This window comes from Ascaphus truei, chromosome 1 (assembly GCF_040206685.1).
Source record: "Ascaphus truei isolate aAscTru1 chromosome 1, aAscTru1.hap1, whole genome shotgun sequence".
Classification (NCBI taxonomy): Eukaryota; Metazoa; Chordata; class Amphibia; order Anura; family Ascaphidae; genus Ascaphus; species Ascaphus truei.
In genome coordinates this window covers 271,441,016-271,458,718 of record NC_134483.1, presented here as the reverse complement: position 1 = coordinate 271,458,718, position 17,703 = coordinate 271,441,016, and the positions used below count along the sequence as shown (strand labels likewise).

Genomic DNA, 17,703 nt, shown 5'->3' with positions numbered 1-17,703 from the left:
CGGGACAAGGGGGGTTATACTGTGGACACGTGTGGGGGTACACGGTGGTGGGAGTACACAGTAGTGGGAGTGGGGGTTACGTTATATCTACTGCAGTGCTAACATTGAATGTGATTGGTATAGAGTATAAGTTATGTGTATATGTGTAGTAAAGCCTGTGTGCTTATCGTGATTGTTTCCTGTGAGGGCCTCCTCCCACTCCATTGGGATCCCTTCCAGGGGGAGGCGTTGCACCATGAGATTGTTATATGTATGTACCCCAGGCTCCCCGAGCGGAGGCTTAGGCTCCTGAGAGCCATACAGGTAATATACAGCATCAGTAGTGTCTGTATTCACAGGGAATACCCGTTACATTTGGAGACGCTGCTGAGATCAGCCCTGGGGTGCCCTACTCAGTAATTCACGTAGAATCGTATCAGTCAGCATGCCTGCGCTCACGCCACAACAAGTGGGGTGAGAGACTAGGAGAACTTCTGCGACACGTAGTCGCCGTAGGATGGGTACCTGCTGATGTACCCATGTTTACTGTCTGCAGTGCAGTAAGGACATTACCTGGTCTGGCGGGAGCCCGCCTCATCAGTAAGCACTATCACCTTGACCAGCAAGAGAACACTCTACTACTGGCCACAGAACAAGCTCTACCCCTTGATAGAGGCCCACAAGTAGTGTATCTACCAGAGACCTTACCGCAAGGGTGCCCTCTCATTTACCCTGGAACAGTCTCCAGTTACGTCACTTCCCCTACCAGACATGCGGGTTGGGAAGGCAAAGATATGGCCAACAGTACTCCCATCAGATCGGACGTATCCCTACCCCGAGTGGCTTTCCTTTCTGATGCTAGGCAAGGGGCCACCAGCTGGGCTGGTAGCCTGCCAACATCCCCGGCCCCTAACAGATTAATGAGCAGCTTCACACCAACCCCTAACATTCAGGGAGCGGGGATCGCAAGTCCCTCAGACAGTGGCAGCTCCATGCTGGGAGTGACATTCCCGCAGCTTGTGAAAGCTATAACTACGTCAGCACAAGCTCAGAATTACTGGAAGCTGAAGGCGTTTTCAGGAACGGTTCCTGTCCCCGCAGGTGAGGAAGGCATCGAGTCTTGGAAGGAACACACCCTCAAGGTGATCGATGAATGGCCCTGTTCAGAAGCGGTAAGACGGCAGAGAATCCTGGAAAGCCTCAGACCCCCGGCATCCACCATGGTAAGTGCACAGCGCAACCAAGACCCTGATCTCTCTGCTCATCAGATGGTAGACTTGTTAGTCCAGATCTATGGCAAAGATGAAGAGGAAAGTGAGCTGTGGTTCAAATAGTATGGTCTCAGACAGAAAGAGAAAGAAGACCTGTCAGATTTCCTTCAACGAATTCAGCTGGTACTTTGGAAATTGCGAACTTGTGGCCTCATTCCAGCCTCAGATATAGACGATTACCGGCGCAAGCAGTTCCTCTGAGGGACCATTCCCACGCATCACATAGTGATTATGATTAGGTGCTCACTAATGGAAGGGCCTCCCCTACATTCATGGACATTTTGGGGCTAGTCCAGGGACATGAAGCCTATACCAAGCTACATACGTCCACCAAGGTCAAAGAACAGCTTACGAGTGACATTCAGGGAGCCTCCGCTCGCCGGGTCAAGAAACCTGTCAAATAAGAAGAGGAGCCACCCAAGTCGCCCTCAATGAAAGGTCGAACTTCGGGGAAATCTTCCCCCACTTACCCAGGACGACTTGATCCTAAGGATATCGTCTGCTATGGCTGTGGACAGAAGGGCCATTTCTCCAGAGAGTGCCCCGAAGGAGTCAACCAAGAAAAAAAAACTCCAAGTAAGGGAAGCTCGGCTAGGTCCATGATCTGCCGGATACAGACCACAGAAGCTAAGATCTGAGGCCACTCCTGCGCCTCCCGAAGTTCCTACTGACCTACTGCACCGACACACTTTATTCGAGCAAATACCCGGTATGTACCTGGCAGATACCTGGAATGCGCCACTCCTCACCTCTGACAAGCCCCGTTGCATTTGCCTTCCCAGCCTGGGTTCATGCCTGGCTGATGGGCGGCTGATCTGTTAAATGATAATGATTAGGATTTAATAGGCTGCAATGCTTCGCGTGTCTACCAGATGGCATAAATTCATGAATTGTAATGCAGTATATATATATATACTGTGCAGTATTGCAGCCAGCGGGAATAAAATGCTTCAATCCCTGCTTGGAAAATAACTCAATGCACTCGGGCAGAAAACAGTCACAAACCTCAATACACCCGGGTATACCCGAATTCGTGGGACTAGCCAAGCTCGAATAAAGTGTGTCGCCAGTGTAAGCCCCGATGATGGAACTCCACCAGGGGATGCTTACAGTCAAATAGGCCCATCTGCCATCGTGCGTGTGGTATTAGAAGGGATCTATGCCTCTTCTCTACTGGACACCGGATCCCAAGTGACCATAATATACAGACAATTCTTGACTAACACCTCAAACACTGTCCCCTGCAATCGGCGGAACATATGAAGGTGAGGGGGTAAAGTAAAGAAGATTACCCCATCGATGGGATTGTGAGAGTTCAACTGGAGATACTCCAACTGAACACCGGCAAGAAGCATCCCATGCATGTGGAAGCAATGGTATGTCCGAAGCCTCAAGGACAGTGTCAGTACCCGATCATCTTGGGAACGAATACTGATATAGTGCGAGCTGTAATCAGAGCATACCTGAAAGAGACCAACGAATTACCAATGGCCAATACACTCCTTGACCCTGTACTACGGGAGGAGTGCAACCGAGTATATGCCTTAGAGCGTCACGGGGACCTCTACAATCGCCAACGCGGACTGACGACCATTTTACCAGGGGGAGTGCAACGTATGGCCGTCTGGTGCTGTTATCCCGATCGAGATGAGACCAATCCTCTTTTCTCTCTGGAGAGTACCCCTGAGGAAGAGGTTCGGAGAGGGTATAGGGTAATACCCGAAGTGAGAGAGTGGACGACTAAAATTCCTCTACGAACCTACATATATGTTCAGAATATCTCTCCATTCCCGATGGACCTCGATGCAGGACGAAGTTTGGGCCGCATATATCCGGTCAGCCCTGTGGAAACAGTGCCACAGGTGAACGCCGCTGCAGTGGATGAGCAGTTAGTCGATCTGGATTTCAACTTCGGAGACTCGATGCTGCCAACTGAGTGGAAGGATCGACTGACGGCAAAGTTGAATTAACGAAAGACGGTGTTTTCCACAAGTGAGATGGATGTGGGGTGCAGTCGCAGTGCCCAACACACCATTAGGTTGAGTGACACCACTTCGTTCCGTGAACGCTCTCGTCGCATCGCCCCCCAGGATGTGGATGATGTAAGGAACGTCCTGAAAGAAATGGAGACCGCTGGGATTTTGACTTAATCTCTGAGTCCTTATGCGTCACCCATAGTGGTGGTAAGGAAGAAGAACGGATCCGGAAGACTGTGTGTCAATTATCGAACCCTGAATAATCGTACGGTACCCGACCAATACAATATTCCTCGAATTGAAGGGGTTCTGAATGCTCTAACTGGGAGCCAATGGTTCAGTGTGCTCGACTTACGATCTGGGTACTACCAGGTGTCTATGAGTGCAGAGGACCAGGAAAAGACAGCCTTCGTCTGCCCCCTGGATTTCTATCAATTTACGCGTATGCCCCAAGGTATATGTGGAGCCCCTGCTACCTTCCAGCGACTGATGGAGAAAACTATCGGGGACATGAACCCTCGGGAGTGACTAGTCTACCTGGACGACATCATTGTCTTTAGGAAGACCCTGGATGAGCACGAAGAGAGACTGCTTTAGGTGATAAACCGTCTTGGAAAAGAAGGATTGAAGTTGTCCCTCGACAAGTGTCGGTTCTGTCACACCTCGGTGACTTACGTGGGACACATCGTGTCTGCTCAAGGAATTGCCACCGATCCGGCCAAAGTAGAAGTGGTAGTGAACTGGCCTCGTCCCAAGAATGTCACGGAACTGCGATCATTCCTGGGCTTCTGTGGGTATTACCGTCGCTTCGTGGAAGGGTACTCCAGTCGAGCTAAATCCCTGAACAATCTTTTGAAGATATATCCCGAAGATACCGGAAGGAAGGCCACGTTGGCCCGTCAACCGTTTGGCGATAAGTGGACATCCGAGTGTGAACAGGCCTTGCTGAATTTGAAGAAAAGCCTGACCAAAGCACCGGTGCTTGCGTATGCAGATCCAGAACAACCATATGTTCTGCATGTGGATGCCAGTCTCAATGGACTGGGCGCCGTTTTACATCAGAAGCACCCCGAGGGCCTTCATCCCGTAGCCTACGTCAGCCGCAGTCTGACACCCAGTGAACAGAAATACCCTGTACACAAGTTAGAGTTCCTGGCGCTCAAATGGGCGATCACGGAAAAACTCCATGACTATCTTTACGGTGTTATGTTTGAGGTAAGGACATATAACAATCCCCTCACGTACATCAATACCTCTGCCAAATTGGATGCAGCAGGGCCCCGATGGCTGGCAACACTATGTAATTACAGATTCTCTCTGAAGTATAAGCCGGGGCCTTTGAACATTGGAGCTGACGCTTTATCCCGACAACCAGGACTAACTGCTACTCCCGATGATGATGAGTGGGAAGAAATCCCGGGGCCAGGGATGCGAGCAATGTGTAGCACAGCTGCAGTCATCAATGATCAAGTGGCCTTCTCAGAACTACGGGTTGCAGATTCCTTAGGATGCCGGTCGCAGGCTATCCCAGCCGCCTACTGTGATCCAAAAGGAATGAATATAACTCACGACAAGGTAATACGTTGGAAAGACCTAGTGGACTGTCAAATGAGAGATCCGGTAATCACCATCATTCGGCAAGCTGTTCAAAGGAAGAATCCAGCTCTACTGAAACATGCTCCCAGAGAACTGGTCGCGTTTCTAATTCGTGAGGTAGACAAGTTTGAAATTGACAATTGCTTGCTCTATAGGGTAGTACAATATCACGACCACCCTGATAGGCGACAACTGGTTCTGCCCCAAAACTTAAGATATATGGTATTGAAGTCTCTACATGATGAACATGGGCATCTCGGTGTAGAGAAGACCTTTGGGTTGGTCAGAGGCCGCTGCTTCTGGCCCAAAATGCGAGAAGCGGTAGAGCACACTGCCGCCATTGTTCCCGGTGTATACAGTACAACGCAAGACCTTGCCTACAAGAGCAGCGGCCATGGGCCACCTAAAAAGTTCTGGCCCAATGGACCTCATGTGTATGGACTTTCTGTGCCTTGAGCCCGATACCCGAGGAATATGTAACGTGCTGGTCATCACGGACTATTACACCCGGTATGCTCAGGCCTTCCCCACGAAATACCAGAAAGCCATCACAGTGGCAAAAATACTATGGAGAAGTACTTCGTTCACTACGGTCTTCCAAACCGGCTTCACTCAGATCAAGGTCGAGATTTTGAGAGCACTCTGATCCGGGAACTGCTCAAAATGCTGAATATTGCTAAATCACGGACGACTCCGTACCATCCCGAATGAGTCGCCTTGCCAGAACGATTTAATAGGACCTTGTTGGACATGCTCGGAACCCTGAAGGGTGCGCAGAAAACTGAATGGAGTTGACACGTAGAGGCTTTGGTAAACGCGTACAACTGTACCCGTCATGAGTCAACTGGATTCTCCCCATACTTCCTTATGTTTGGGTGAGAGACGAGACTACCAGTAGATGTACGTCTTCGAGTGTCAACGGATGGGATACACAATGCTACCCATTTCAAATATGTGCAAAGACTTAAGGACAGTTTGCAACAAGCTTACCAACAGGCTGAGAAGTCTGCAGCTAAACTGAATGCTGGCAACAAAAGACGATATGACCATAAAGTCAAATATCGGGAGCTACGTCCTGGGGACGCTGTGCTGCTTCGTAATCTGGGAGTCTCAGGAAAACATAAATTGGCGGATCGATGGAGAGATGGTGTATATGAGGTAGAGTCACAGATGCCTGGCCTCCCGGTCTATCGCATCAAAGACACTGAAGGCCGGGTAAAGGTTTGGCATCGTAATCATCTTCTCCCCATTCCACAAGTGGGAGACGAGGAAGCAGAAATACTGGCCACACCGCTGAACGGTGAGTCCGATTTCTCAGAGATTGGTCAAGAGACTGTAAACTGGTAGGGGGGAGCGAGACCGGGACAAGGAAGACAGGGGGGCGCAGCAGGAAAAGTTTGCACTCCCCTGCACCAACCCCCTTTTTTTTTGGTTTAGTGATCAAATCTACCTGCAAATTAAAGAAACATCAATGGGCCCAAGTTTGCGCCGAGCTATGCTAATCTCCTTATAGGGATGTGGGAGGATGAGTCCATCTGGTCCCGGCATCAGTTCGGCACAAACTTGGTGCTCTGGAAGCGTTACATAGATTACATGTTTTTTGTTTGGGAGGGTAATCATAATACACTATTATTGTTTATTGATTATTTAAATAATAATAATTATAATTTAAAATTCACGCACAATTTTAGTAAATCACATTTAGAATTTCTTGATTTATTTATTTATTTATATTGAGAACGAGGGTATTTGTACCAAAACTTTGCATAAACCAGTGAGTTGCTGTAATTATATTGAAGCTGACAGCAACCATTTTCCTAAATGGTTGGAAAATATACCTTACGGTGAGTTACGTAGGATTAGACGTAACTGTTGTGACATTAAAGTATTTGAGGAACAAGCTGAGGCTACTATTAATACTTTTAAAGTAAAGAATTATAATGCCAACATTTTACAAGGAGCCTATCATAAGGCTAAAAATGTTAATAGGCAAAATGTATTGGTGTAAAACAAGACCAATAGAAAAGCCGCTAACTCTGAATTAAAGGATGGAACCATATGTGTTCCATTTATAACAGACTATAATGCTTTGGCCCCCAAAATACGTAAGGTTATTAAAAAAACACTGGCACCTGGTATTAATAGACCCTATTTTGCAGAGCCATTTACCTACTAATCCAAAAATACGCAAAGTGGCTCCTAGATGCCCTAAAGGTAATAACAGTATAGGTACACATACTTTTCTAGATGCTAAAGGATTTCCAAAATTCCTAAGATGCAAAATGTGTAAAATGAACCTGCATGAAAACAAGCAGGTCAAGGGGTTTTCTTCTACTAAAACTAATGCTAAATTTACTATTAGAAGCTTTATAAGTTGTGATTCGATTAATGCAGTTTATTTAATTCAATGTTCTTGCAATAAACATTATATTGGTAGAACAACTAGAAAATTAAAGTTAAGATTTGCTGAACATATTACAAATACAGTATTAAAAAATGACTGCTTAAACATAGTCTCTCAAAACATTTTAAAGAATACCATAACCAAAATCCTATGGGAATCCTATGTATAGGAATTGAAAAGCTTTATCCCAATTGGCGAGGAGGGGATAAAATCAATGAGATTTCAAGATTAGAAACTTAGTGGATACATACTTTGAAAACCCTTATCCCCTTTGGACTAAATGCCGAAATAGATTTTGGACCATTTTTGGTCACTTAAAATTAATTTCTCATTGATTCTATTTGTATTAGTAAATTCCTTTTTAAGTTTCATTATTTTAATGTAATGTTTCCTTAGGATTTTTGGTTGATAAAATGTTGTTTTATTAAATTAGCTTTTTATCACTATTAGCCTTGCTATTGTTTGTTTAGTTTGTCTGTCTTGTTTTGTCTTGTCATTTAGTTTTTTGGGCTCTCATGTCAGTTATATTAGTTTGACATACTGCACCATAATTTTGTTTGTTTGGTTTCTCTCCACATACTGTAATTCTTCATGCACGGTGGGAGCTGCACAGCAATTCTTCCATCATTTTTGCTACAGAGGACTTTGTTGGGACTTTCATGATATCGTTTTGGACTTTCCATATCATTCTGAACTTGTAAGGCGCCGGTTTTCCTTTTTTCTTTATTGCATTTAAGTGTCTGATTGAACAATCAGTACTCACCTGGCGGCCTAATTCCACCCAGACCAGGGTTCATTATTTATTTTATATTTTATTATTTATAGCGCTGATTTCACACTGTCTTTTTCTTTGTTGTATTTAATACATATATTGATTTTTTGCGCACTCACATTTATAATATTTATATATATACACACACTCAGTATATATAAATATATATTCATATATTAATTCATTTTGTGTGTGTATCATTGGGAGATTTAAATTTGTTACTGATTTCCTTGAAGAGAAATACAATGACTAAAAAAAAAGTACAATTACTGAACGGTGTCCCTATTTGGTCTAAATTGGACTACAGCTCTATATATTTGGAGTATACTGTACTGGTTCTCAATCTAAAAAGTATTCTCTTATCCAACTTTAGCACTTTGCCAATGATTTATTACAAAATACTCCAGGCCACAAATTACAGAAATAACCAGCCTGCTGTAAACTGAGGGACTTTCTGGGGCCAGTCCTTTGACCTTGAAGGGGTTATGATTAATCCTAACCATAACCTTCATACAGAATCTATATAATGTATGATTGCAATAAGAGTTGACAAATGAACACTAACAAGTTTATATATGCAGGTAATTTATGTAAAGTGCAGCATGGAAGATAAATTAGATAATGTGTTATTGTTTAAATAGCTAAAAATAAATCATTCCACATGAGGAATGTTGAGGAAGAAGAAACACTAAAGCTTCCGTAACTACTGTTTATAAGTAAATAGAAACGTGTTTTGAGAGGCCTTAATGACCTACCCTTAAGTAAGTAAAACAAATCCTCTGGAATGTGAGTTGCTTAATCACTGATAAATAAATTGTCTAAATTCTAAAGCCGCCTTTATCATGCACAGTGTATGCCAGATACCACAAGCCTCCTTTATTGGGTTGTAGGAGAGTATGAGGTCTTTCACTTTTCATAGGCTTGCTGGCACAATTTGTACTATGGTACTTAGTTTAAAGCCAGCCATAAAAAGCCATAACATTTCTGCCATTGTTCTGAAATTTGTCCCTAAATAAATCTTTATTTCACTTATATATAATAATGGTAGAGAAAGCTAAATGTACTTATAAATGTTGTCAAATGGAACTGCATTTTACTTTCTAATAAGCATTATTTTAAATGTATTAGTGTGTGGAAGTATTGTTTGCTCCAGTTGCATATTACTGATTACTATACCTCTCATCCTGCTGCCCAGTATTGTGTTTTCTGCTCTTTCTCTTTGTCTTCAACATTGCAAACAGCAGTTCCTTTTGGGACAGCAGACTCTGCTTTTCTCCTTCCAGGTTTTCAACTTGCAAATTAAGTGCTTTCTTCTCGCTCTCAGCCTCTTTGACAGCATCTTCCAGTTTCTGCCTGTGCTGCGTCAAATATGATACTTCAAGTTGGAGCTTCTCATTTATCTGTTTACAATTACAAACACGGATGACAACTTTGAATCTCACTTGTATTCTCTACTGCCTCAGAATCTTTGATTTGTTCATAAAACCATTATTAAAAAAAAGATTAACACTTGTGACTGTCAGTTATCATTTAATTAACCAGCTTTTTAACATTCTTTTAAGGTATCAAATTTCACATTTGTTGATTAAACTACTGTATATCAACAGAAATCACAAGTTACTTGTCGGCATTTTCCCCTTGTTCTTTGAAAGTGGTACTAAAGAAATTAACATAATTAGGCAGGTTTTTTTTTTATAGACAAAAGGTTATTATCAGTAAATAATGTTATTAATCCAGCCTCAAAAACACAAATAAATTCCTAGTTTTTCATATAGTAAAAATAATACTTAGATCTATCCACATCTTACACATGATAAACAAACCTCTGTCAGTCTCAGTGTTTAAACAGCACATATATTAAGATTCCACCTATGTGCATTTAAATAATTACTTTAAGGCATTTTTTTACTGAAGTCTCTTGGTGGAAAGACCACAGCAAAATAATTGCACCAGATTGATCAAAGGAAAATCTCTGTTTGCTTCCAATAGCATTATTTTCTTATGATAAATATAGTGCTGTTTTATGTCCTTCCTTTACCCTGGATTTGCAGCTAAGAAGTGTCATTCTGTTTGCTTTTTACCTTTAACATCATTTTGCATAAAGTTGATTGTGCAGTGAAATCTAGTAAAAAAAGATGTACTGAGAAAACATCACTTTAAACCAGATCTGTTTTGTCCTTTTTTAGGGCCAGATCCACAAAGCTCTGGTTATTTAGGATTCATAACATTGCATTACCTAAAACAGATTAACGCCTCAGCTTCTATTCATTTGAATGGGAGTAAAGGCGTGCTAAAATTTAGCCGGCTTTTGTGTATCTGTCCTAAGATAAAACAACAAATATGACACCAGCACTCCTCGCGTATATTAAGCGTCGGTAGGTGAGGTGAACGGTGCATACGGGACAGCAAACAATAGTCAAATTGAAAAGAACTGGTGAGCAACGGGCCCAAGAGTGGCCAGTAGACAGGAAAGTCCCCTGTATAACAGCACTCAATCACACTACATAGTTACGTAATCTAATGTGTCTAATACAGAATAAAGCACTGAGCTCAAAAAGTCCAACAGTGTACTGATATGATGTATTGAACTCCCATGGGCATCTATGTGCCCCTAGAAGCACTTGAGTACTAGCCATCTGAGCCTGCGACCAAATCATAATTCTTTTGCAACTGCTGCGACTGTGTACTTACCAGTTTATCCTGCATTACTTCAGCAGTGAAAGTATCATAGTTGCAAGTGACCCCACAGGAGTCTTTATGTATACATAAGGTGGCATACAGTAGGTATACCATAACCTTCTGAGTATTTTCCTAATTACACTTACCAACCCCAGTTTTACACCCTCTCAATGCCACACCATTAGATACTATAGTGGTTGGTTATTTACCTTCCTGGTATATGAGTTTTACTCAATAATAGGGGGAAGGAGGGGGGTCTGTGGTTGAGTCCTTAGGGGTTATGCACTAAGCAGTGATAAGTGGGTTTTCTGGGTGCTATGCACAAAGCAGTGATACAGTAAGTGCTTTTAAGGGGGTTATGCACTAAGCAGTGATAAGTGCTTTTAAGTGAGATAAAAAGCCATTATAGCGTGATATTGCCTGCTGTGAGATTCACAAAGCAGTGATAAGTATTTTAAGTGACATAAATGCCTTTATAGCGTAATACTGTCTGCTATGAGATTCACAAAGCAGGGATAAGTGCTTTTAAGTGGGGAAAAATGCCACTATAGCACGATACTACACTGTTATCACTGCTTTGTGAATCTCACAACAGGCAGTATAACGCTTTAAAGGCATGTATCACACTTAAAAGCACTTATCACTGCTTTGTGCATAGCACCCAGAAAACCCACTTATCACTGCTTAGTGCATGACCCCCTAAGTGAGATAACTGCCTTTATAGCGTGATACTGCCGGCTGTGAGATTCACAAATCAGTGATAACAGTGCAGTAACCTGCTATAATGGCTACTTAAAAGCACTTATCACTGCTTTGTGAATCTCACAGAAGGCAGTATCACGCTATAATGGCTTTTTATCTCACTTAAAAGCACTTATCACTGCTTAGTGCATAACCCCCTTAGTGAGTACTCATTATTCAGTACTCACTGCTGTTGAATTACATTATTCTACCTATTACAGGCTGTTAGTATTTCCATCTACTGACATTTGGCATCCAATCACAGTGACCTTGGTTCACTATATGTTTGATTTTGGGCTATTATATGTTTGTTCCAATTATTCCTAGTACGGATACTTCAGTTACTCCTTTAATATAGTTTCAATTGTAGAGTGGTCGTGGGAGGGGGGATTTCGCTTAGGAGCTCCCTTCCTCCTAGTAGGCACTACCGTCTATTTTTGTCAGGCTACCCAGCCTTGCCATTACCCTATTGTAGGGATTAAGTACATTAGTACTGCTTTTGAGCTTCCATTTTTTGAAGACCAATTTTTTTGCCCTAGGGAGTTTTTTAATACCCTTTATTTTTATGCTATATTATGATCTGTCCTAAGATCCCTGAGTTAACATGGTATCCTCAAAGCTAAATAAATGCAAAAGCAATGCCCCAATGTATGTTCGAATGTCTAAAAACGGGACGTTATGCCAGTCTTGGCATTATTCCTATACAGACCCTGAAATATGGCTTTTGTTGAAGTGGAGATTACATAACTATGTTAAATAACATTGTGCATTGTACAATGTTAAATAACATTATATTTAAAATATGTCTAACTGTGGTGTTACACCCATCCAGCTACTCTCAGGGGTGAGACAACTGCCTAAATGTAGGAAGTGCAGCCCCTTAAGTACCCTGGAGGAGGGTCCAAGGTCTGAGCCCAGGATTGGGCAGAACACAGGCCTTGTCCAACCCACCCCCTGTCACTCAAGGAGCTGCTCACTGCAGGGGAAAACCCGGAGTGGGCCTAACACTGCCTGCACTGATACCAGGATTTACATGTTAGTCAGGGTAGATTAGTAGCCAAAAACAGACATGACTATATATGGAATCAGCATAAACATTCTTCCTACCTAGGTGGTACACTGGCGACACACTTTATTCGAGCTTGGCTAGTCCCACGAATTCGGGTATACCCGGGTGTATTGTGGTTTGTGACTGTTTTCTGCCCGAGTGCATTGAGTTATTTTCCAAGCAGGGATTGAAGCATTTTATTCCCTCTGGCTGCAATACTGCACAGTATATATATATATACTGCATTACAATTCAGGAATTTATGCCATCTGGTAGACACGCGAAGCATTGCAGCCTATTAAATCCTAATCATTATCATTTAACAGATCAGCCGCCCGTCAGCCAGGCATGAACCCAGGCTGGGAAGGCAAATGCAACGGGGCTTGTCAGAGGTGAGGAGTGGCGCATTCCAGGTATCTGCCAGGTACATACCAGGTATTTGCTCGAATAAAGTGTGTCGGTGCAGTATATCCATTTAATAATGATTTAAGATACTATAAAGAACTTGTAAGTACTTTCACAACCTGTACACTAGAATAAAAATGCGTATTTTTGCTTGCTTTATAACACTGTGTGTTTGTGTGTAATTTGGAGTAATTACAAACACTGAATTCAGATATAATTGTACCTATCCTGGAACATATTGTATTAAAGTAGTACTCTAACCTCTATGCTGCCTTAGGAATCTACTATGCATCGTTTTCCCAGTTTTTATTCAGTAGATTTCTACATATATATATATATATATATATATATATATATATATATATATATATATATATATATATATATATATCTGACAGAAATATAGGGCCATATTTACTAAACAGTGCTATTTTTTTTTTAACACACACATCCTCCTGCTCTAGAAGTCACCATAAGGCCCATTCAATACATTTTAACCTTAATTGTGGCCTATTTACTTTACAGACACTGACATTTCTACTGGCCAATAACTGCGACTGAAGCTCCAGCCGTTCCTTTTCTAGCCCCTTTGAGGTGACTTTAGCATGAAGGATTTCAGAGTGAAGTGAAGTCATTTGGAGTTCCAAAGCATCTCTTTCCTGCTGCGCACTGCTGCAGTTATCCGCCATCTGTTGCGCATATTGCTGCAACTCTTCTTGTATCTGCACATGAAAACGTTGTTAAAGTTAGTCTTTTCAATATATTAATAATTAGCCAAAAATACATACATAATGAATCCATCTAAATAAAGTAAGACAAGGATGCAAAAAGAGCAGTATTGCGGGGACTTATCTAATAACTTTTATTATGAGTAATCAACATTTGGGTCTTAGTGAGGAAGTTCTCCATGGTATGACCAAATATGTATTTATTTAATTTCACAGATTTTACATACTTCTATTAATGCCCATAAATATCTGCAGCAAACTTGTATAGACTTTAGATGCATACAAATGGCCTTGTACAGACGAAAGTCTGCAGAATCAGAGACATTAAATACAGGCATCTATTTATTTCTCCTTGGACTTCAAAGCTTAAAAGCCTGAACACTAGCTAAATGTTTGCCTTGGACAAGTCACTTTGTCACCATGTGCCTTAGGTGTAAATGATTAGATTGTAAGCTGTTGATCATTTAAGTACAGTATGTACACATGTGGCAAGCGTTATTACCCCAGGTAACACTGGTTAACGCAAGAACTAATAAGGCAGAACATGTGTATTAAAGAGATAACACAAGCGTTACCATAGTTTCCAATGGAGCTGCGTTTTGTCTTGCGTTAAATATCGCAGTTGTGTTAATGCAGTGTAGTACAATAACAGCTGCTACAGTACATCTGTATCTTTGTTCTGTCCTTTAAAATGCAGATGTGACCTCTGCCAGGTGTAGAAATTGCACTATAATTTTCTAAATGAAAATGCTGTTTGTTTTTACGATTTACACCAATTCTAGTCAAACGTGTGACTTGCAATATGCCTTTTGCAACCTATGTAGCCACATTGTCAGGAAGGAGGATTTGTAACATGAAACACTTGGAATGCTTTGCAAAGATGACACAGTTTACTCACGGCTCTTTAACTTGTCAAGTCTGGACATGCAGATCTGGGAAAGGCCTGTGTTGGTTCATACCATATTAATCAAGAACAATCAGTGTTGCAGAACCGTTTACTGCTCAAGACTGCAGTGTGTAGTGTACTCATGCCTGTTCAACCCAAAATGTGTTTGATGATCCCAGGTAACTAACTATTATTTAACCACTTCACACTTCAAGAACTCTCCATGGAGAAAGAGGAGGATACACTTGTAGCAAGACTCACTGTCCCCAGCGCCGGAGTCGATGAAGCAAAAGTATGCGGCACCAGGGACAGCATCTGCAATGATTGAGCTGTTATGGGGTATCAAGTGAACACAATTGAAAAACTGGTAAACAATTGACCCAAGAGGGGCCAGTAGACCAGTAAGTCCCCTACATGACAGCACTCAATCACACTCTAGTTAAACACTGACGGTATGAACCAAACATGAAAAGGTAGAGCTCAGAACACCCAATAGTGGTAATGATATGATGTATATGGTAAAAACACTTCTATTAATGATATAAAGTTAAAATAAGGGGTATTAAAAAAATCAAGTATCAAGTGTCAAACACTGTGTCTCTATACATAAATATATCAATGTGCTTTGCGCCAATTTTGCTCCACTTGCAAAAGTGAGAATTTTGTGGAGTGGTTATAAGAGTAGTAAGGGGAGGATATAGAGCATTATTACAATGAGAAGTAGCACAATGTGTGCCCATAACTGGTGCCATTTTCCTTTTTCATTGTGTGAAATAAATCTGCCAGGTCTGAGGTGGCGTTAATCTCTGCTCCCAAGAGATCTGCGTCAAATGTAAGAAACAAGATTAGCAACCTTCATACATATGGCATTGATGAAAATTGACACAGATGACACATTTTTGGGAGAAAACTAAACCATATTACTGCACACTGTATCCACATTAGTGTTTTTTCCTCACATCCCATGCAGATATCATGTATTTGCAATTACTGTCGTTGAAACGAACCTCTTCCATATATTCTTTATTTTCTTCACACAAATTAAATCCAAAAGAATTGTTGCTGCTTTTTGTAGGGGCATGGATTTTCAGTTTTATTTTATTAATTTCTCTTTCCAAAGCAGTAATCCTTTAAAAAAAAATAATAATAATAATGTTTAATGGGAAGAGCTGATTTAAATAGGGCTCATGTCTTCACCAGTACTTGGGAAACAATTATTCACAGCATATTATGTACACACAAAGAAAACGTAACCTAGTAAGGGCACTCACTCATGGTTGTTTTATGAATGAATTAAAATGAATAACTTTAATAATAGCCAATTAAAATGAAGGTGATTAAACCGATGATTAAACACAAATGTTGATCCTGTAATGCAGACACTGAGTGTAGTGTCCAGGATACAAAATACGTGAAAGGATATTTAAAACCCAGTCACTTGCTACACAAAGGATACAATTATCCATAAGCTAGAAAAATGGAAACGAATATCCACTGTCCTTAAATTAAGAACAAGAAAAATATGGTTAGTAATTCCGAACTGGTGCCTAAGAGTATTGGCGGTTCCCTATACAGGGCTTGTGTGTATTAAGTCAGGGACCCTTGTCAGGTCTGTCTGATTGTGAGCCTATAATGTACACCTCCTAATCGAATCACACGACAAGGTATGACTTGATACACAAGATGGCTTGTATGAAAACAGTGTGGATAAAATAGTTGTCCACTGGATAGGTGCACTATGGTACACTAAAGGTGTATGACTCCTATGTGAACTGAAACCGCTGGCTGCAGATGGCAGATATACTCGCAGTCAGCGCTGTATATTACATGTACTGACGTCCTGGATATATGTAACCCAGAAAAGTATCTAGTGGCATAACAATGTATGTACTAATGCCCTCAAGTAAATGGATGTTAGCGCAGGGGACGAAGTACAAACATATTAGCAGGCAGGCTGGTGCACAAAATTGATAACATGCCATGGGGTGAATAACCTGTAATGACCCCAAATGAACGGCTGATATTCCGGACGAGTCCTACTGATGTCGAGTAAATCAGCAGGTAAACAACCTCATGTTACCCTGAGGTAACCTGTCGATGCGTTCTCGTGCCTGATAGAAATTATACTGTGTAGTTCAAACTATAAGAGTACCCACAGTCAATGAGTCATGCTGCAGATCCAAGCACTGTGTAAGTGATGATATCTGTTCAAATCGGCAATGAGAAATTACTAACCCTAAATGCGCCCTTAAACCGTCCTTCTAATACTAATGTACAAGGGCATAAAATAGCACACAAGCAGGTGCCGACAAAAATGTTGTGGGCTAGCAACCAGCACCTGCTTGCGTGCTATTTTATGCCCCTGTACCCTGGAAAAAGTCAAAAAGGATCAATTGCAAGTAATTAACTAATTGTAATTACTTAAAGACGCCATAGCAGCATCCAACCTTTCAGTGCATACAAGAACCCATTTTTTCTCTCTTTTGAGGTTCATCCCAAGTTGCTGGCATCTGAATACTTTTTTGCTTTTTACAATAAGTCCACCCGCACATATACTGCACAAAGACCAAATCAGATTTTATTTCTAATTCATAATGCTTTTCTTGTGGTGGCTACCCACCATGAATATTAATACCATTACAGTCTTATTAACCAATAAGGTGTTACGGTATTACTTACCTACTATTATCAGTAAAAGTGTCATTTGGTGACCTCCTAGGGAACCTCTGGTCCTCATTATCATTCATTTCACTGATGTTCAGTGTCACCAAATCTCTGTAGATTTTCTTGTCTTGCAGGTTAGACACTTTTGATGCCAAAAGCTATAAAATGGGGAAATACATACATTAAGAGGTCATTTCCAAAATTAATTTATTTAAGTCTATGCAATAGCCCTAAATGAAGAGTATAATTATTATTCATTGTATTGATATTATGGTGTTAGTAGCTCAGTTTCTACTACATTTTGAATCTTTTTTCTGGCTTTTGGTATGTCTCACATTTCATAATCTGCAATGCACCTATTATTTAAAAATATTTCCAAATTAGTCTGAAAATATTACCTACATAAACAATTATTCAACGTATAGAAGACATTTAAAGAGTTTTAACTAGATAAAAACTTGATTACAACCCTACTTTTCTAAAACAAACTCTCCACATCACAAGAAAATTACAGTATCTGAAAGCCTCAGCCACAGAAGAGCATATTACTATTA

The 17,703-nt window shown here is 41.3% G+C and overlaps 1 protein-coding gene across 3 annotated transcripts in view; it reads right to left on the bottom strand.

The window, feature by feature from the left end:
• Positions 1-17,703, bottom strand: part of LOC142496976 (uncharacterized) — a 168,505-nt gene that overhangs the window by 116,541 nt on the left and 34,261 nt on the right. For all 3 annotated transcript variants that reach the window (XM_075604135.1, XM_075604145.1, XM_075604153.1), the window contains exons 4-7: positions 17,165-17,307; positions 15,493-15,613; positions 13,405-13,593; positions 9,175-9,398 (exon numbers count right to left, since the gene is read on the bottom strand). In XM_075604135.1, coding sequence (XP_075460250.1) covers positions 9,175-9,398; positions 13,405-13,593; positions 15,493-15,613; positions 17,165-17,307 — 677 coding nt within the window. The remainder of the gene's footprint in view (positions 1-9,174; positions 9,399-13,404; positions 13,594-15,492; positions 15,614-17,164; positions 17,308-17,703) is intronic.